The following is a 21,115-nucleotide window of genomic DNA, read 5'->3' as shown; positions in this document are numbered from 1 at the left end:
GGGATGGGCGGGCAGGGCCGTACACCCCGCAGCGCCGAGCCCCCCCTCCCGCTCCTGTTGGGCGCTGGGCAAGGATGGGTCGCCTCGGCTTTCACAGATGAGAGGGAGCTGGGGCCCGTCTCTTACGCCCGAGATACAACAATACTGCACAGGATGAAGGCTTTATAAACCGAGAGAGACAGAGGTGCGTGGTTTACAGAGTCAGTGTTGTAACTGTTTATTTCAAGCATTTCTCCATAAGGACATAACGAATAGGCTATATTTGAAGTTTACATGCACGACCTCACTTACAAACACTTCTGCTGGCAACTACACCCGTTTTTAAGGACAGCACAGAACCTCCTTTCAGCTGCCTGAATACGGCATGTTTGGTGGCCTCAGTAGATTTACATTCTTAAGCATTTCAGCTGGTTATGTAGTAACGATGAGGGCAAAAGAATACTTTCAAGATTGCTCACACTGAACATATCCACCACTGACTCTAGGAATTCTTTAGATGCTCTATAGAAATAATCTCACTTTTTGCTTTCAAAAACATGTTGAAGAACTGTCATCCCAGTGGGAGATTTTTCACAACTGTTGTTCAGGAATTAGAAATTTATAATTAGGGCTTGGCCCTACATTTACTTTCACGGCAACACCAGCTTCAGCTACAGGGGCTCATATTTCCAGTAACAGTTCCCAACAGATCAAGGTATTTCCTTGCTGGAGAAAAAGAACTCTTGCTTGGCATTCCTGCTCCCCTTACTGTTGTTCTGTGTCTAGAAATCCCCTCTTGTAACTCCAGTTGCCAGGCACTCTTCGCACCTTGTTGTAAGCTGTCTACAACATTCCGCTTGGAGGTAGTCGTGCTTTGGTACAAGGTGGAAGAGTTTTCAAATACACAGGGCTGATAACCATTGAGAGTCAGAACTCATGAAAAGCACCTGCATTACCTGGCAACAGTAAGATTTTGCTACGCAAATCCAATCAGCATTTCCTTAAACCTGATGACCTACCCAAGCACTTTACCCTGCCCCTTCTCCCATCCCTCCCTGACCCCGCTGAAGCTTCGGGCATTGCTATGCCAGGCAGAGCGCAGTGCGGTTCAGAGCTCCCCAAGCTGGCAGGAACCCCGCAGCAGGCAGTGAACATCTTGTCTTGGGCCCGGGGGCCAGGCAGGATGTCAAGCAGCCCTTACCACCTTAGTGACAGTTCAGTTACACTGCAGGGGTAGGTACTGGCAACCTCCTAGCCCCTAAGAACCCCATGAAGAAGTGCTTATACAGCATTTCTGTCACAGCAAAGGAGACCAGGAATTCAAACTAAGATTTCAGATGTCATTCATGCTAAAACAGGGATACTCTGCAATATACACACAATTCTAGCCCATCCCATGCCATGGAAAGGCATCTTTCTCACTGCAAAAAATCCATTTTTGTATCTGAAAGGAACAGATTATCTACCTTATGCCTGCAGAGCAGGCAAAAAAAGTGTCCCCGCCGCTAGAGGGTCTCAGAACAGGACAGTGGAGATGCTGAGTTTAACACTATGTAACAGGATAAACAGAGAAGGCAAGTTTGACTACTATATTCCATACCTGCAGACAAACAAAAAAACCCACCCCAACAAAAAGCCCCCACAAAACCCAGAAGCACACCTGCCCCCAAACAAGACACACAGCATACCGCAGAAAGAAGCAAAATAATCAAGTAATAGCTTTCTTGTGAGATAGGGATAAGCAGACATTAGAATCAATCAGAAGTTTGTAGTTCATTAGGAATTAGAAATATTTGTAATGTGTTAAACCATCATCACTTATTTTCTCTTCAAAGCCAGTCACTTTCAGGTATAAATAAACGTGGTTTTTTTTTCTAGTCCAATTTTACGACATGGAGGGTGAAGAGGAAGGCAGCAATATGAACAGAAAATAAGCTCTATGCATAGGTTACAGACTTGCTTTTTGTACAATTTTCAGCAACGTACTTTTTTGTTTTGCAAATATATGGGTAAATACTGTATCGATAATTGTGTGACTTTTCTATGGCAATGAATGAACAACAGAAAAATAATCAGATACTGTGGCTACTGTACAGCTATGTGGATGAAAAAAACATTGAATGACCAAAGGACAGTAAATTCTCTTCATTCTGTGCAGATTCCAATAAAAACCCATGAAAAGTTGTTTTCTTGAGTTTAAGTGGAGCTTTATTACTTAAGCTGTGACTTCACAGTCTTCACCTTCAGCAATTTGCAAAGAGGAGGCATACAAGAAAGGTTACAACACTTAATGGAAGGGACTCCCTACTGAACAGGGGGGAAGGGCACAACGCCAAGGCAGAAGAACTGGGAGCGCGGATTTGTTCTCAAGTCTCATGTGAGGACTCCTGGAAAAGGCTGATTACTTGAAAGAAATCAAGGAAATAAATTTAGTAAGCAGACCCTGGGATTAAAGTGAGCTGGAACCGGAAAGAGACAAACACCAATGGCAAAATGCAAATAAACCAAGCAGAGTAAATCCAGACAGAACCCCAACAGTAACAGAGGCTGAACGAATAAATAAAGTCCCTAGGATTAAACCAGATTTACGCTGCCACTCAGCTTCTTCAACAGACATTCGAAGCTGCAACTGACTGTGGCATGGTGGCTTCAGCCTCTGCTCCCCTGAAGCCACTGTCCAACCAGGTAGAAAAATAAAGGTCTAATTCACTGGAAATTCTTTCATTTACAAAACTAATGGAATAGGGTTTGTTTTTATGCTTCTGTGTCAACTTCGGATTTATCTTCAACTCCATTCTGCTCATCTTTCATTTCTTCATCTTCAGTGTGGCTGGTCTGAAGAGTAGATGCTGACTAAATAGAGATAAAGAAAATATATTCCCTTGTTATACAAAATTGCTAGCATTTGCAAACAATACCACAAGTATTATTTGATTCTTACCACTAGGATACCTGGTCTCCCTGCAAGACTGAATTAAGAAACCAGGAACAGTTTTAGAGGAAGCTGGGAAATAATACTGGTGTTCGATGGTTGTGATTCATAATGTGGTGTGCACAAGCTTGCCACGTAACACTTTCTGAAAGCGTTCTCCCACAAACTGAAATTTAGGAAGCTTCTGCACAGAACTGCTTTCATCCTGCTTCAATTTCAATGTGATTCAATTTCAGCAATTCCCATACCCTGCCCCCACCCCCAACTTGTATGAGGCACACTTGGACTCAAGATAGGAAGAAATATCTTTGTTGGACAACTAGTTTCATGAACAGTGTCTTCAACTCGACAACAGTCACTTGGATGTCCTCTGTAAGAGCTTAGCTGGAAGAAAATCTAATCTCACAAGGTGGCTGCTCTAAAAGCCCTCTCTTTGCTCTATCTTCCAGTCCACATAAAAAGTTGTGGAAGGACATGTGGTAAAGGTCAGAGGTCAGTTTTTACAATAGGACATAACCAGCACATCCTGACCTTGCAATAATTTTCAAACACAGTAAAGGGAGGTAGAAATGTCTTGACCTTCTCATCTCAAAAGATAGTGCAATGAAATTGCTATTCCACCTGTCAGCCTAGCACCCTGAACCATCTGTTTTATTATGAGGCTAGATGAGAACCAGACAAGAACAAGCATGGCCATGAGCATGCACTGTTGAGGGAGGGGAAAAAGGGGAAGAATCCTTAAACTAAAGTGTTACATCAACTTAGCTGCAACAAGAAACCACAGCCAAAGAACATCCAGGCATCAAAGCTTGTGCACACCTTTCATCCATAGAAGCATTCTGTGAAGCACGAGAGCAAAGTCTCTCCATAGAACACTCTTAGCTAGCAATCCTGGCCTTAAGATAAGGTGATAAACATCCTGACCTTTAAAAATTCACACGTGAACTATGCAAATTCATAAAAAGAACTACTGATGGAAGAGTGGCTGTCAAACTTCAACAGACCATGAGATATGCAGATGTCAGGAATTAACCCTTGAACTTTTCCCACCACCACTAATAGAGAAACTGTTGGAGCTAGAGTAAAGCAACATGATAAATGAATTAACAGGAAAACATGTTTTTTTGCAAGAAAAATCCCCAAGACTGACCCAGGCAGTAAGCGTCTTTTGTTTACTGTTCCACTGATCCCTTTTCATATAAAACCACATCCATTTGAAGTAGGCCAGATGGCTCCGAGAAAAAACAATATGAAAGCATGCACATTCCCAAGATCATCTAACTATTGAGAAAAATGAACCAGGCCAATGGCATCCTGGCCTGTATCAGGAATAGTGTGGCCAGCAGGACCAGGGAAGTGATAGTGCCCCTGTACTCGGCACTGGTGAGGCTGCACCTCGAGTACTGTGTTCAGTTTTGGGCCCCTCACTACAAGAAGGACATCGAGGTGCTGGAGCGTGTCCAAAGAAGGGAAACAAGGCTGGTGAAGGATCTAGAGCACAAGTCCTATGAGGAGCATCTGAGGGAGCCGGGGTTTAGTCTGGAGAAAAGGAGGCTGAGGGGAGACCTTATTGCTCTCTACAACTCCCTGAAAGGAGGCTGTAGCCAGGTGGGGGTCGGTCTCTTCTCCCAAGTAGCAAGCGATAGGACGAAAGGAAATGGCCTCAAGCTGCACCAGGGGAGGTTTAGGTTGGATATTAGGAAAAACTTCTTCACCGAAAGGGTAGTCAGGCACTGGAACAGGCTGCCCAGGGAAGTGGTTGAGTCCCCATCCCTGGAGGTATTTAAAAGATGAGTGGATGTGGCGCTTAGGGACACGATTTAGTGGTGGGCTTGGCAGTGATAGGTTAACAGTTGGACTCAATCTTAAGGGTCTTTTCCAACCTATATGATTCTATGACTCTGTAAGCTGATTCCATTCAAAGTAGATGGGAAAATTGGAACTAAGCGTCATCCATGTCTGCAGTATCCCAAACAGTCTGCATTGCAAAGACTGCGAGTCTGCCTTTTGCCAAGAATACAACTCTACTAACCGTCTGTCTTAGGGGCAGAGGTGTACATTTTGAAAATCATGAAGGCAGCTCTTCTGTACTTTTAGTGGATATAGCTTGCTTCAGCAATCCACTCTTCCTCTCTGTACAGCAGATCTTGCTGTCCCCCACACCTAGTGAAGGAAGCCAGATTCCCAGCAGCTGTGCTAGCTGAAAGGAATCTGCACAGCAGAGCCTGACAGCTGGCAATTAAAACCTGCAATTTCAAAAGTGAAGATGCCCAACAGTGAAATAACTGTAGTTTAGTTGCTGTATCTTTATCTTCCTGAGATTTTTCATTAAAGCCTACCAAAAATTAAGGTACTGCACGGCTATATGTGACAATGTCTAGAAGAACAGAATACTTTCAACATCCTTGCTTATTGGAGCCTGGAAGAATCAGGCTGCTTTAGCTAGATATGTAACTACATGGACAATGACACTTTCCTTGCAGAATCAGTGGGGAACATCTGCATTTATGTGTTCGTTTACACTCTTCCATGAGAAGCAGAACCAAATCCACAGTACTTCTGCTACTCTTCAAAGAGAAAAATAAAAAACAAACACAAAAAACCCACAACCAAACAACCCACAATCAAAAAGCCACAAACAGAACAGCTTGCCTACCCAACCATCCAGTTAGGGGTGATTACCCTATGCTTACTATACAACTACTTTAGCAGAGCAAGAGATGAAGAACGGAATACATCTCTCATTGCCTCTTGGAGATAAAGTGATTTCAGATGTATCTGGTTTTGAAAGACAGGGGGAGAAAAAGAGAGAGGTTTGTGAAGCATTCCACATAGGAAATTGTCGGCTGACAGTCTGAGATGGCTGAATTGTCAGGATATACTCATCTGAGGACAGTGGGCCCCTGGACAGACTCACTGACGCAGTTAACCACAGGAAATTGACATACCAATACCTGACAATTTTTTTAGATTCTCCATGCGTATTCTGGGAAGGTAGACACAAAGATCTGTGAAAATAATCTCACAACATGCAAGCTTCTGCACTCCCCAATGTTACTGAGAAAATTTCAGTGATATAAATCCTAAATTTGTCTTGGAAGTTACAGGCTTACCTATTCCTTCTGGACCGTTAGATTTAAGGAAAACAAACAGAACATTTTCTTAGGATATGTGATTCTCACCAGTGAGCTCTGAATGTTTCTTGCTAGCTGATATAACCTTGTTATAGCCTGTATTCAAATATTGCCATTGTTAACTGAACTAGTATTTACTACAATTCTAGTGAAAGCTTACTGGGAAAACCATCCATACAGTAGAATAATGAATCTTTTGACAGTCTGAATTCTGACACTTCATAATCAATCTGTGACATTTGAGATGGAGAGCATCAACCACATCTTAATGTCTCCATGAGAAGCAAGATGGTGCTCAGCAGCTGGGCCACCCAGGCACCAAACCAGACACTTTAGAAGATCAGTTCAAGGAGATTAGGTGCTTTTTTCAGTTCTTGAACATTATCATGTTTGCATCTCATCACTTTAATTGCTTTCTGATTAACACTGGTCTGCTGCACAATCAGTTGAAATAAGTAAAAGCATTCTGTGCAATGCTTGGCAGTGCTAGTTGTCTTGTACAAGCAAGATGGCCTAGTCATTTTGGCTGTTGGCTATTTCCAGTTTTTTTCGCCAGAGGAAGCTACTTGAGTGTTCTCTACCTATATTTATCTGTACTAAGAAGTAAGCTGAATACCTAAAACGCTATTCCTTGTCTAACACATGACACCACCTCTTATGGTCTTCTGGAGTAGTGTTACTTACCTTTAAGTCTTTGTCTGCAAGCCTTTGGAACATGTTGGCATACATCTTTTTCTCTTTCTCATGCTGCTCCCGTATTTTTTGCTGACAAGTTACCAGTTGAACTTTTGCAGCTTTGTTACTTGGATAAAGTTGTATCACTTTCTGGAAATCTCCCCGGGCCAATTCAAAGTCATTGACAGCCAAGTGTGCTTCTCCACGCCGGAAGAGGCCTTTTTCATTGTTGCTATCCAATTCGAGTGCCTGCATTAAAAAAAAAACAAACCCAAACACATTCAAGAATAATTTTCCTTTTTTTAAATTAACATGCAGTCAGAACACCACAGACTGCTAGAAACTGTACCTTCTGATGTAGATTTATGAGTCTTGTCAGAGCTTACTAATAAGGTGAGTTGAATACAGTAGAATTAAGTACAAACAGGAATGAATATAGTGGGCTATTTGACAGAGAACCAGCAAGTCTAAGATTTAATCCTGGCTCTCTATTCCAGCTCTTTGAAGGACCTTTGCCAACATGACTACCTTCACCACATCTCAGTGTTTCTAAATACTTGAATATTCTCAATGTAGCAGCAAGATAGTAAAAGATATTCAAAGGACAATTAATTATGAAAATAACCTGTTCTGCCAGCTGATAAGAAAGGCCAAACACCACATGGCCTGGTATCCCTCAAATTGTTAAAGCAAGAGATGAACTGCCAGATTGCTTGTGCAGCTTAAGAATAAATAAACCCTTACTACCTTGTCGCAGTTCTCCAAAGCCTGGGAATATTCCTTCAGCTTGAGATGGCACATAGCTAGATTAAGGTGGGCAGCAAGCCTCAAGCTTTTGGCTTTCGTATCTTCCTCATCAGAGAGTCCTGATTCATGCTCCAGCCACGACACAATCTTCTTATACTGTAATGCTGCCCGTTTGTATTTCCCCTCCTGTGAACAAGGCAGCTCAATTATCACACAGCTCATCACAGTAACTTTTATCTCCCTCTTGCCCCTTCTGCTTACCTTGAGCAGTAGATCTGAAAAAAAATAATTCAGAGTAATCAGAAAATAACCTCTATCATCAAAAATACACTACTTTTGAAAGCCGTTCCTGCATAGGATCAGAAAGTCTTTAGGAATACCCACTGGTTCCCCCACTAAAGCTAGGGGTATAGGTCAGCATTGATACTTCAATCTCAACTCCCACCTTATATTCAACTTTTGATACAACACAAGGAAGATAGGGCATTTTTCAAAACAGCACAACTATTGCTGTGTCATAAAGACAGTGGGAAAGTCTGCCTTTAGCTGGTCAAACTGTTTGAAACAGCTTCTCCACACATCTCTCCCCAAATGAATGTTATTCATTCACAGCATTATCCCACAGTAGGACCTTAAATATTGTAGCCTTGCTACTACTCAACATATGCCCCAAAGTTATCTCTAGGTACAGGAAACCGTTCTGACAGAGAATACTAACTCCCTGCAGAGCTGGTTCTTTGGATGTTCCAACTCTGAGGCTTTTTTTTTTTTTTTCCAAGACACCTTCCCCTCCAGTCCTCCCTGTAAAACATCACAGAGAATACCATGAACACCACTCTTAAATGACAGAAACTGTAATCATCATTATCAGCTCATGACATGGACTAAGAAATGCTATTATTACTTGGAGATTGTCATTTACCTTGAAGTACTGAGTGCCTCTCTCCTTCACAATGCAGCTTTGTTCCAGCTTCTCGTCTGTGTTCATTTCCCAAGACTCCTTAGCCTACCCAAACAGGAACAGTTCAAGTCAATGATATAACTTCTGGGGAAACCAAGTGGCTATGCTGCTTCCCACTAACAATATGGTAGAGACAGGTTTGGCAAAGCAGAGTTTTGCATTGCTACTGGAAACTGGGCTAGAGCAGGAGAGACACTGATGGCAACGGACACAATAAGAACAAAGAATTTCAGCCAAGAGCTCCCAGCGTGTCATCATCTCTGACAACAGTGGCTTCCCTATTTCAGATCAATGTTCAAGGATTCCATCATCCTTGTTTAAGCTGCACTCACACTTCTTCCCCCGCCTCCCAACCTCTTTGGGACTTCACCGTTCGTTCCTACCTTTTCAAAGCTTTTGAGTTTCACTTCATACTGTAGCTCGGCATCTGGAGGGATCTGAAATTTCTGCTTCCCAGCACTTCCAAAACCATAGCTGTAAGATGGTGGGGAGGGAGAGACAAACCAAAGGTAAGAGTTCCAAAACTATCCAGCCAGATATATTTGCTACATAGGAAGCTGGAGGCAAAAACCCCAGGCAAAATCTGGGATGCCTATACCACATTATTACAAGGCATAAAGGCTTGAAGAATTCTGGTTAAGATTCTAAAATTAGCAAGAACAAGGTAGAAGAAAGCTGGAGAAACCTGGGGTTAATTTCATTAATCTCTAGGTTACCACTTCCTTTTTTTTTTTTTAAGCTTACATGAAGGAAAAGCAAGTTCTCTCCATCAAGGAAAAAAAATACTTTCAAATTATACACATCTTGCTTTATATTCATGGTCTGAGACTGGATGTTTCCTTCAGAGAACCTATATTTTAGTACTGTTCTCAGAAAAGCAAAGACAACAATAAATACAGAGATTAAGTGAACAGCTGTACACTTCACATACTGCCAATCAGCTGATTAACAATAAATGCCTATAGAAAGGTTCTGTGCTGCAACTTCAGTAAGAAGCTGCATATTAGCAGGAAAACCCTCAGGATCAGATTGCTTTTCTTTTCTTCTCCCATCAGGTTCAGTTCCAGTTTAAAAAACTTAAACTAAAAACTGAAATGAATTCAAGTTTGATGGAAACAATCAGTGCAAACTCCATTTGTTTCAGATACGTTCTCACTGTAAAGAGCAAATTCTGCTGATATCCAGGACTGTTTAAGGTTACAGTATTGGGCAGTCATACGCCTCAGTTAGCTGTTCTTAGTCTCAGAGAGTTCTCATAATGGTCCAAGGTTTGGATATAACTCTACCTTGTATCTCACAGGAATCTTGAAGGTGTTTTTCCAAAAGGCTTTCTGAATACCAGTGAACCTTTTCTACTGACAAAGGATTTCTGATACTCTTTACTAACCACATCACCTAAGGACTAACTATCTGTTCACATATGGCTTCTCAGAAGGCTCATCAGCTCTTTTCCTATTCTGAGGCTGTTCTTTAGGTATCTTCATATGCACTGCTGCACAGTAAGTACTGTTTCGTTAAGAGGGACCACAAAAACATAAGTTAAAGAGAGTGACAATATTACTTTTTGTTAACATTCACCAAGATCAACACTATAGAGACTTAAGTAAATTTCTTTTGGACTGCTACTACTTCAAAACCTAGCAGCAAAGCGATCTTAGCTTCATACTTCTCATACATCAAACTTTTGGGGCTGATCAAGTTTTTACTACAGCCCTGAAAAAAGCTGGAAGCCATTATAACAAAACACTTCATTCTCGCCAGATGCTTAGTATAAGCCCTTCAAAAGATCAGAAACAGCATACTTGGGTTTGAGATAGAACACAGATTCCTCTGATTTCTCCATTTTTTGAATTGCTTTCTCCAGACCATGAGGAAGATCATAGTTGTCACCTTCTCCGATCTCAAACCGCAATTCCCGCCTGTCAAAAACACGATCTCCACATCGGCCTTCAAACTGGACTGGTAACAAAAAACAGAACAACCCAGAGAAGAATTAGAAGATATCCATGTATGGTAAGGGGCAGGTAGCACAGGTAATATAGGGAGTGCCAAAGCCTCCTCCTAAGGAGTCTTTTCTCTTTTAACAGCTACCTATGCATGGTGGCTACTGGCAGCAAATAGAACTGCTGCTGCTAAACTTAATAAACCCTTTTTTTGTTCATGTACTTTTTTTCTACTCCAAGTGCCAGAACTACTTCCCCTCTTGTTCCTCAGCAAATGGAGATACTTTATTAGACTTATCTACCTTTTGTGATCAGATAAGCACTTTATCAGATTCAGTATCTCTGGAGAACACAGCTGCTGCTGGAAAATGTAAACCTCGTTAGAAAAAAGAGAACAAAAGCTTACTCTAGGTTGTTAAGTTACTTGGTAAAGGGAAGAGAAGCCACGTACTCCTCTCTCTCAGGACAAGGAGTAGTAGACTGGGAAAAAGGCTCTGCCCTCCCACATGGAAAACCCATTTACTATTTGTGTAACATACTTACTCTCTACAAGCGCACCCTCATTGGGCTTGGAGTAGCCTTCCCCTTTTTTACGGATTCTTCGGATGATGCCACCGTCTTCATCATCAGTGAGGTCTTCCCCCTTGAACTCAAAAAGTTCTATCTGTGGAGAGAAGAAAAGTCTTGCATTTATTCTCATCACATCAATTCAATAACTCACAGAATTTGTTCTCCAGAGATCTCTGAAACTATAGCTGTTCAGGAAGCCACTATCTTAGTTAATGTTCTGTAAGATATTACATAGCCAAGGCTATGAAGATGCTGTATTCAGTAGATACTGGACAGAAACCTACTGAAGAGTTTCAGATTATATTCAGGCCTTTACAGGTTTTTTTTTTTCTTCCAGCAATCTTGGTCTACAAATTAGATCGTTTAATTGAAAGGACTCTGAACTTAGCTTCTGAATAAAGCTTACATGAGCCACAATGCTTATGGACTACTGCAAAAAAAGATTCTATTGGCTTCTTTAACAGTATTTTTGCTAATGTCTGCAGGCAGAAGTATGGATAGTAGTTTTTGGGCTTGAGGTTTTGTTTCGTTTTTTAATATAAGGGAAAATACCTTTTGAGCACATTAAACCAGGAAGAATTTGCTCTCAGTTGCTACTTTGCAGTGCTACCACACTGATCAGCAGCTGTCACACCCTCTTACTCTACAGTTGAGTAGAATCACCAGTGGTGTCACTGCATCCATGGGCTGGGGAGGTTTGTAAGTAACGCAAGGACAAAAGGGAGCAGGAAATAAATATAAAGATGCAATCTTTATCCTTAAGTCCTGATTATACACTTAATTCCATCTATGGACAAATTCAGATCAACTTTAAAGTGCTTGGAATGGAGCCCAAACCGATTCCAAATGCTTGTCCTGCAATATTAAATCAAATTCAAGAATATTTTTTCAGACTTCAGCTATTCCCCACCTGTTTCTTCATCCTCCTACTCTTGTGCCACAGGACAATGGTTTCAAAACTTCTGTGTCATTCTCCCTTGCGCACCTGAACAGAGTTAAGTGTTCCCTTTACTCATTACATTTTCCCCTCTAGTCTTCCCTTATCATTATGTATTGTGGGATCATTTCAGAAAAAAGTTATTTCTAGAAGAATGATAAAACAACAAAACCATGATCTGGTCCACCTTTAATCTAAACTTATTGCTGCAACAAATTGTTTAGGATTTTTAAGAGCTCATGTTAATGTAGGAGATAACTATCCAGCCTGAATTTTCACATGCCCTCCCAAGTCTCTAATGCAAGTGGGAGTACCATGACAAGATGCAAAAATAGTCTAGTCACAAAAGAAATTTGTTGTTGCTGCTATGAAATTAAGGAAAAAAAAAAATCTTTTGCTATCCTGTGTTTGAGTAAAACAATAGTAAAAACAGTGCAAAAGAGCAAGCAATTATAATCAGCATTGTTTAGACTAAGTACCTCATTAAAAAAAAAAAAAAGTTCAGGGCTAAGGCTGTGGAGGTTCATGACACTGGACTTAAAAGATACCTGGAATGCAAAAGGAATTGAGTATTTACCAGCACAAAGAGTACTTCCACTTTGTATTTTGATGGATACCCAGTAACAAATAATATTTTTGTCTTTCTCTTCAGTCTGTCTGAAACAAGCTAAGTCACTCCAGAACATCCCACTGATGACCATACAGGTTCCCCCCTGCCCCCCCCCCCCTTTTTTAAACTAAACTATAGCATTCTATGGAAGAATCTATTCATATTGCTCAGCAAAAGCAATCATGAGGAAGGAAAAAGAAAAAACCCAACCAAAAAAACCCAACCATAAGACATCCATTATTTCAGATCATAACAAAACGTGGTGATGACACAGCTACAAAATCTTTTAATGGAAGTTTTAGAGGCTCCTTTTTAAGGCAACTCATACAAAATCTTGGTATGGTGATGGCACTTGCAAAGGAACCATACTGACCTTGTTTTAAAAAATAAAAAGGAAACACAGGAGCAAAACTAAAGAAAGTGGAAACTTAAGAGATTTTAAGTGCCTGAGAGTCATACTAGCCAGAAATCACTCCTACCTACTTAGGAAAACTTTCTGGATCTAAGTTCTACCCCATCCCCCAATTCAGGCCACACCCCGCACTGCTTATTTGTTGCAGCCAGTCATCTGCAGGCCATTTTGTTAGGGAAGCACAAAACCATCATAGGCAGCTTCAGTGCTTTTCTTTCTTTCTCCCTTTTCTCCTCTGACATTACTGCTCAGGCAGGCATTAGGGGATATAAAGGGTCATGAATGAAATACTACTTTTATCTAAACAGTACCTAGAAGATGGAGAGGTCAGACTGGCATCATTAAGAAAAACCTAGTGGGCAGTGAAGCATCTGGATGACTGTATCAGACTCAGTAGTACTCCAATGAAAGAAATCCCATCTTGCAATTAATGCTTTTATTCATCAAAAGGTTAGGTATTATCTCTTGTTGCAGGACAATGACATAGAATCTTGTATACTAGTGCTAAGCCCTTAAGAATGCTTATTACGCTGCAAACGTAGGTCCTGAGCTTTGAGACACTGCGCGTGGACAGTAAGAAGCAGTGAAGCTGAATATCTTCAATAATTGCTACACTGAAGTTCTGTTTGTTTCTCCTTTCCCTCAACCAAAATGAAGTGAGCAGAAAAAGGTGGAGGGGTAGGGGGAAAAAAACCCAGTAGTTTGCATTTGACTCATCAGGTCAGAACACAGTAAATGTGTTAGTGTTTTTATCTCCCCCTTCAATCGTGCCCTATATTACTCTTCGTATCACTTGCATTTGTGCAAAGCATGCAGCATTCCAGCATGTGGAGCTTGACCCAATATAAATAAGCCATGAGTACCTTCAGATTTATATATTAAAAAATGCTGTTTAAGAACAGCTTTACAAGATATTATTTTTCAACAATCAACTGCAGAAATAATGGCATTAATTTTGATGCACTCAAAATTAAGTTCTCATCCCTTAGTGGCCTGGGATACTTACCTGTTGGCAGTAATTTTTTAATCCTACCACGCAAAATACATCTTTAATGCTATTACTCACAAATTCATGGAAAAAAGAAATGCAAATACACTATCCAAATGTAATAGGAATATGATATCCAACTATGTTTAATTTACCCTTCCTAACATGCTCATTGTTTCCATTAAAATCTAAATAGGCTTTCAGTCCCTACTCCATGAGCTGTTTTTACCTCTCTCAGATATTAGATAAAACATTCAATCTTAGTGCAAACATCAGAGCTTATAAACTTTCCTTATGCCCCCAATGTAGGAGTCCATTCCATTGATTAAGTATTTTAGAACGAAGTAATTTTAAAAATCACACTTAAAAAAATCTGCCTCCTCTCAGGTGCAATTAATTTTAAAGTATTTCTTGGAAAATGTAACTGTTTCAACAATAAGAAAAATATGTCCTCCCAAAACACTGTTTAGACTTTGTCAGCATGCTCCAGGAACAGCTTTAGTATCACCCTCTATGGAAAAATCAAACACAAGTCTCAGCATTCTGAGAAACCACTCTCACTACTGAAATAATACTACACAAGAAACAGCTGCTATTTCCACCCCCTTGTGGAAGGGGGGGTGGGGGAGGTTGGGGGTGTAAGATGCCTTAAAGATCACTGGGAAACAAATTCTGTCCTCTGCTGGTGAGGTTAAGAAACACCCACACTGACTGGCTCCATGCTCACCCAGACGTGCAGTTCACCTCCGAGGAGACCAACTGCCCATGTGAATTTTAGAACTAGTATTACCCCAATACCAAACTCAAGACTGCTGAATCTGTCACAGGGACTAAGTGTGTACAAATGACTTTCAATGATTGTAAGATTGACCAACACAGCCTGGATCCACAGACAGACTTCCGTAATCAACAAGCAACCTGAATCCAAACTGTTCTTACGGTGCTTTAAGGCTTATTAAAACACTCAGCTCTACAGAAAACAGAGTTCACAGTTGCAGGGCTGTTCAAATAGACTATATTCTAGCAGTTTATATGGGGTAATTATCTCTTTTCTCCCCCAAATAGCTCATAAAAGACTGTGTTAACATTGCAAAGAAAACATTTAAAAGTATGACAAATATATTACTGAGGACATTAATTGCTCTTTCTATTGTTGAAAAAACTCATAACAGTTAACATAAGTATCATTACTTTGAGTCTTATGAATTGGAAAGACGATTAAAGATTTCATTTTTTCAACCACTTCAGAGTCTGCCACTGAGCCAGCCCTCCCTCCCCTGCCTCGCCTCGCCTCCCCAACCTGCACTCTCCTACAGTGAATCATTCCGTAACTGTAAAATTAAAACAAATGAACACTGGAAAACATTCAAGTATTTTAAAAACTCCAAAATAAGGAAACCTGAGCCACTACAGATCAGTAGCAGTCAGACTAGAACTCTATGCTTGGCCCACACTACCCTAATTGACCATATTTTTCTCTTTAGAAAACCTAACATTCCTGTTTTGACAGGACATTACACAACACATTTTCTAAAGCGAAATATGATTTTTGTTTGTTTTTCAAGCATACAGTTTTAGTGACAGTCTCTCACTTACCTCAAAAATCAGTGTAGCGTTGGGAGGTATCTTTGGGGGGCTCCCAGCTGAGCCATAGGCGTATTCTGGTTTACATGTAATCCGACATATTTCACCAACCTTCATAGTTGCCACAGCAATGTCCCATGCTTTGATCACCTCACCTATGCAAGTCAAATTTCAATCACATGATTGCTAGGCATACATGAAAGACATGATCAGCTGTGAAACCCAGCATCATCACTTCTAGTATACAAAAGCTAAGACAGAGAAAAAATACTGAAAGACTTGTTCTTACTCTGATTTATGCACATCAGTTTTAACCCTAATCAAATTATAGGTACCTGGGGACCCAAATTTGGCTAAATTTCTTCATTCCAGGTGTAGCGGTTCTTTTCCTCCCTTTACTTCCTTGCCTATAGAGAATACAAGTAATCTGAACAGACAGGGGCTGAAGCGCTTGGCACAATCTCAAGTGCGGGGAAATAACAATAAACTCTTCAAAGAGGAAGGTCTTAGGGTGAGAGATTGCCTGCTCGTATTTTGAAAACAATCCAGAACAACAGCCTTTTCTCTCTGTACTTTATCAGTTGGCAAAGAGCAGCACAAGTGGTAACTAAAAGTTACATGCACTTGTAACAGAAATAGGGAGGAAAGCAGAAGTAGTATTCCTTCTAAAGCCAAAAATTAACAGAAGCTGGAACCTCAAGTAACAAAATTCTATCTCTTACTCAAGCTCTCCTACTTGATGCTCCTTTTAACTCAATCAAGCAGCCTTTCTATTAGTCTTGTATTAATAGGTACACTTTCTATGATCTCCAATTTCAGTACACTGCAGAATTTATCTCCCAAATAAAAAAGCAGCAGGTAAGGAACTGCCAGGGAAAAACTCAGATTGAGTAATAAGGTTTCCTGGAACAAGGATGTTTGGATTTTTGCATTCAAAAAATGAAGGCTTTTGATAATGAAGAGATGCAGTGCTTGAAGGTTCATATTTGGGTTAATTTGGGAACTTAGGGAAAAAGGGAGTACGTTTCATCATGCTGCAACTAACAGCTGCCCCCCACCATGCACCCTGTCCCACTATCTGGTCACAATTAAGTAGCCTTGAATTTGAGTCTTCTGCCAAAAAACCCAATCAACTAAATGCACATTCTGGCTATTTAACTACCCTTTATTACTATGCTTCAGGGCAAATTTGCTCCCCTGGAGTGCTTTGAGGCCTGTGAATTCTTCAGCAGGCCTCATCAAGGGGCTACAGTTTTCTCATTCAGAAAAATCTCAAAGCCATTCTGACTGGGCCATTCTAAGAGAACAAACCTTAAGCTCTGAAAACAAGTTGAAATAGCAACTTTAACATGCAGAGAAGCCACACGTGCAAGGAAATCCCATCTCAATTATTGCCAAAACTGATCAATACCAAACACAAGATATTACCTTTCCCCAAGTCAAATGAAAACTTGTCTCTCCTGTCCAGACTGGAGTCAAATTTTGTGCCATCAAGAAGCCATCCTGTGTAATGGACGGTCACTTTATCACCTATCATTGGAGACTCTGTCCCACTGCCTTCTCTCTTGACAACCTGAGAAAAACAGTAAGCAACTTTAAGATGATGAAAACTAAGTCTGCCTATTGGACATTAATTCCATTTACTTAGATGCATGCGTTATCATCTTCAGTAGACACAGGATTTGCAGGTTTACTTCAGTTATCTGGAAATGGATTGACTGTCTACAGATTAGCAGTGTGGCAAATGCAGGAACCTCAAGATGGCTCTGCTGTGATACGAGAACTTAATTGGCAACAGTTGGCACCAGCTTACAGATCTCTGCATCTATAGTTAGCAATGTCACTTACCTTTCCTCAACAAGATTTTAAATGTTCTTGAAACATCATCAGGTAAAGCACTAGGCAGGGTTTTTTTTTTTTTTGCTTTATTCAAGTACGTTCTTCACCACCACTCTACCATTACCCCTGAGTTCAGTGTTCTGGGCAAAGCATTTAAACAAGAAAACAAGCTAGTTCTTTCCATTCAAAGTCTATTCTAACATGTAATCTGAGATTACTTGAGTTAAACCAGACCGTTTAACAAAGGTTAACAAAATCTTGCCCCAATGCAGGTTAGTTCTAGCAGCCAACACAGTAACACTTAGGAATTATTACATCTTACTGTGTCCTCACAACTCTGACACAGAATGCCAGCACTCCAATTTCACTTACAGCTGCAAGGATTTGATTTGCTTCTCAAGAGGTTCCCCAGCCTAGCTAGCAAGACCAGTATCAACTACATCTACACTATACAAAAAGCAAGATCGGCCAATCTCTCTGGTGTTTATTTGAAATGTAAATAAAAAAAAATAGGGAATAATACTGATATATCTCATAGGGCAAGGATATGAAGCCTTGCCCATAACAGGATTCCTGAAGTTCAAATTCAAGTTTTCTCCAGCACTGACTGAAACCATCTAGCTCAGAGCCAAAGCTCTGCATTACTTTAGCTAGGCAAAAGGGAACCAATGGAGGACTCTTATTTCCTTGCATCTATAGAGACCTGGAAAACATACTGTTCATACAAGATAAACATTTGTTCAAGGGCAGTTATACAGAAGCATGGATTGGTGTCCCTCCTTTAAAGCTATAAAAATGTAATGCTTCTATACCAATCATGTTTTTCACTGAAGGAAGCACACCCTTGGGAGTCTCCTTCCCAAATTTCAGCTTCTTACAACCAGCCACTGTCAATCTCCTACTTTGCCTCCCACCATCCCTGGAACTGACTATACGACTGAAATGCCAGCACCCTAAAGCCAAGGCAACGTGGATAGCTTCTGTTATACTCTTAACAAGCTGAAAGCACCTCACTGGATGCACAAAAGAAAAAAAAAAACCTCACAGAAAAAAATACTACCTGCTCAGTTTCCTAGGGAGAGAATGCTCAGTGTGAAAAGGGATGCCTGACCTCAGACAGCACACCATCCCCTTACCCTGCACCACCTCAGTGCTACAGCAGTTACTAGCATTACAGAACTAATCTATTGATTTCTCCCCCAAGGAAGGCAAAAATTCAAGCAACCACTCTCACAGAGGTAAGGGAACAGAGACATAGGAAAATAATGTGAATCTGGGAACGAACTACATCATGCTTAGAGAGAGAGAGAGAGATACATGTAAAAGTGGATCCAAACTAGTATTTTAAAGCAGCCACTCTGAAGTCACTTTGAAATAATAGCTGCATTTAATGTAAATTTACTAAGCTTTTCCAAGTGCCATATTCTTATAGTGTCATACCAAGTTATCCAACATTAATGAACATCGCATTTTCAGTATTTATACAATATAATTGTTTTGCATTTATTTCAAGAGACTCAAGTTTCATTTTTTTCATATGCTCAATATGCCAACCCTATTTTCCATAGGGTTTACATTTCCCTTTCCGATGGAGAAACCTGATTTTTCTGTTCATATTGCGATTGCAAATATTTCTAAACTTAAATAGTTAAGACTAGAAATAGTGCAAGCATATTCAGCAATACCAGGTAAAAACCTCTGGATACTATTCTGATAATGAAGCTAATGAACAAATTAAAAAAACTCTCTTGGAATCAGTGCAATGATACCAGTACAAAATTGGTGTAGATTAGTTCAGAGTTAGACCCTTGATTTCAGTGGGTGTATTCTGCACTCCAGCAATTACTAGAAAAATAAAATCCATGAAGGCTGGACTTCATGACTTCTACAGTCTTTTGCCTTATCAATTCACAATCTCACGTTTTTTTGAGGTTTTCACAACCTCAGTTCTTTTGCTAGTATTTTCTCCTCCCCTTCTTTTAAAGACAAGGTACTACCTACTACTGTAGGTAGTCTCACTGCCTATTACACCGTGCTCAGGGATGTCAGATGCGGGAGACGCGCAGGCAGCTTCCCGGGCAGCCACGCAGATGAGAACTCTAACCTGATACCGTGCTACGTGCAAAAAATACAGACTCACCAAAGCACGTTAGCAGGAAACATGGGAAAGCAGCGTATAAAGCCATCTGCTCATCTTCAATCTGGTTCCTGATACCCTTCCTGACCTGGAGACAGCACCTCTATGACAAACCTAGAATTTAAAGCCAGAAGGCTCTAAGGGTTAAAACCAGAATTTTGTCTTTGCTATAGGGCTGCTTTTCTTCTTCCGAACACCATAAGTCTGAAATTTCACTGCGATTAAAAAACTGCTTCTAGTGATGGTTAAAGTTTTTCCGAGAGACTGAAGAAGTTTCTAGAGATATGGAAATAGGAAACATCTGACAGAGGAAGTTCGTGCAACTCCCTCTCACGGTATAAATTCTACTACCCTTACCAACCGGCTTCCCAGTACAAAGCAGAGCCAGGCTGCCGGCATTCTCACACACGCCACAAGCCGCGACCGCAGCCAGCCCTGCAGCCGGCTCTGCCAGGGACCTCACCCGCAGCCCGGCAGCAGCCCGTTCTCCTACCGGAGCTGACCCGGGGGGCAGCCTCTCGCCTCCTGCCGCCGGGCGTCTTCACCAGGCCCCCGCGCGCAACGCGCCATCTCCGGCGGGAGAGGCTGCTCCTGCCCAGGCGCGCGGCCCCCTTCTCGCACGCTTAAGGAAAAGGAAAAGCAAAAGCGGGGAGCGCGGCACGGCTCTGCACCAGCGTATGCCACGTGCACGTGACCTGCCGAGGCACCATCTTTAATCCCCAGCCCCCGGGCACGTGCTGGGGGGCGGGGGCGGACCCCGACCCCCCAAAACAAGCCGCGCGGGCAGAGCCGGGCGTAGAGCCCGGCCCCCCTCGCCCACCCCGGCCCCGGGGAAAAGCCCGAAGGCAGCGAGATGCGCCCCTCCCCTCCGCGGCCCCCCGTGACCCCGCGGTTTCCCGGCGACCAGCCCGAGCTCCGGCTCGCCCCGGCCGGGGGCGGGGGGGGGCGGGGAGCTGCCGGCCGCCGCGTGGGAGCCTCCGCGGGCGGGCAGCGCGTGCGCGGCCGAGGCGGCTTCCCGCCCTCCCCGCGCCTGTTTAATCGCCAGGGCAGCGCGAGCCTGCCGGGCGGCGCGCGGCCCGGTAACGGCCGGGTCCCCTTCCCCTCGGGGACGGAACGGGCGCCGGCGGGGACAGGGCGCCCGGGGAGCGCCCGCTCGCAGCCGAGAGGGACCGGGGCCCCCCCTCCGCTGGCGCGCGGACCCCTCCCCACCGGCCTCCGAGTCAGTGCGGGGGAATGGGGACGGGGAGCGGCCGCCGGGTACCTTGAGAACGCCCTCATCCCGCTTGGGGGTGATGTCCGCCCCCTCCAAGGGAGCCCCGTCCGCTTTCATCTCCTCCGCCGTCATCCCGCCTGCCGCTGCCGCTGCCACCGCTGCGCAGGGAAGGGCCGCCTCCGCGGGTCGGGGCTGGGGTCGGCACCGGCCTCCCGCCGGGCTGGGGCTGGCGCCTCGCTGCGCCTCCGGCTCCGAGCAGCGCGGGCGGGCGGGCGCCGTGCGCCTCCTTCCCTCCTGCCTTCGCCGCAGTGCCGGCCCCCGGTCGGCTGGGAGGAGGAAGGGGAGGGGAGAGGGAGGGACCGAGAAGTTTCTAGAGAAGCAGCCGGGCTACCGCAAAGCGCCCGGCCGTGCCAGGGGCCGGGGTGAAAGTGCGCGTCGCCCCTGGAGGCGGAGA

The 21,115-nt window shown here is 42.8% G+C and overlaps 2 protein-coding genes across 2 annotated transcripts in view; one reads left to right on the top strand and one right to left on the bottom strand.

Annotated features, from left to right (window-relative positions):
• Positions 1-21,115, top strand: part of TCAF2 (TRPM8 channel associated factor 2) — a 51,334-nt gene that overhangs the window by 578 nt on the left and 29,641 nt on the right. The gene's annotated exons all lie outside the window — the stretch shown is intronic.
• On the bottom strand, positions 186-20,993 carry FKBP4 (FKBP prolyl isomerase 4). Its single transcript, XM_087763765.1, has 10 exons — positions 20,710-20,993; positions 16,901-17,045; positions 15,485-15,627; positions 10,915-11,035; positions 10,231-10,387; positions 8,812-8,902; positions 8,390-8,473; positions 7,468-7,653; positions 6,730-6,969; positions 186-2,832 (listed from the first exon to the last, which is right to left on the bottom strand). The coding sequence occupies exons 1-10, from the start codon at positions 20,791-20,793 to the stop codon at positions 2,734-2,736; spliced, it is 1,350 nt and encodes a 449-aa protein (XP_087619891.1). The 5' UTR covers positions 20,794-20,993; the 3' UTR covers positions 186-2,733.

This window comes from Nipponia nippon, unplaced genomic scaffold (genome assembly GCF_047370975.1).
Source record: "Nipponia nippon isolate SJK-2023a ecotype South Korea unplaced genomic scaffold, ASM4737097v1 scaffold_3, whole genome shotgun sequence".
Classification (NCBI taxonomy): Eukaryota; Metazoa; Chordata; class Aves; order Pelecaniformes; family Threskiornithidae; genus Nipponia; species Nipponia nippon.
Note: the sequence above shows the minus strand (reverse complement) of the source record. Positions and strands in the feature narration are given on the sequence as shown.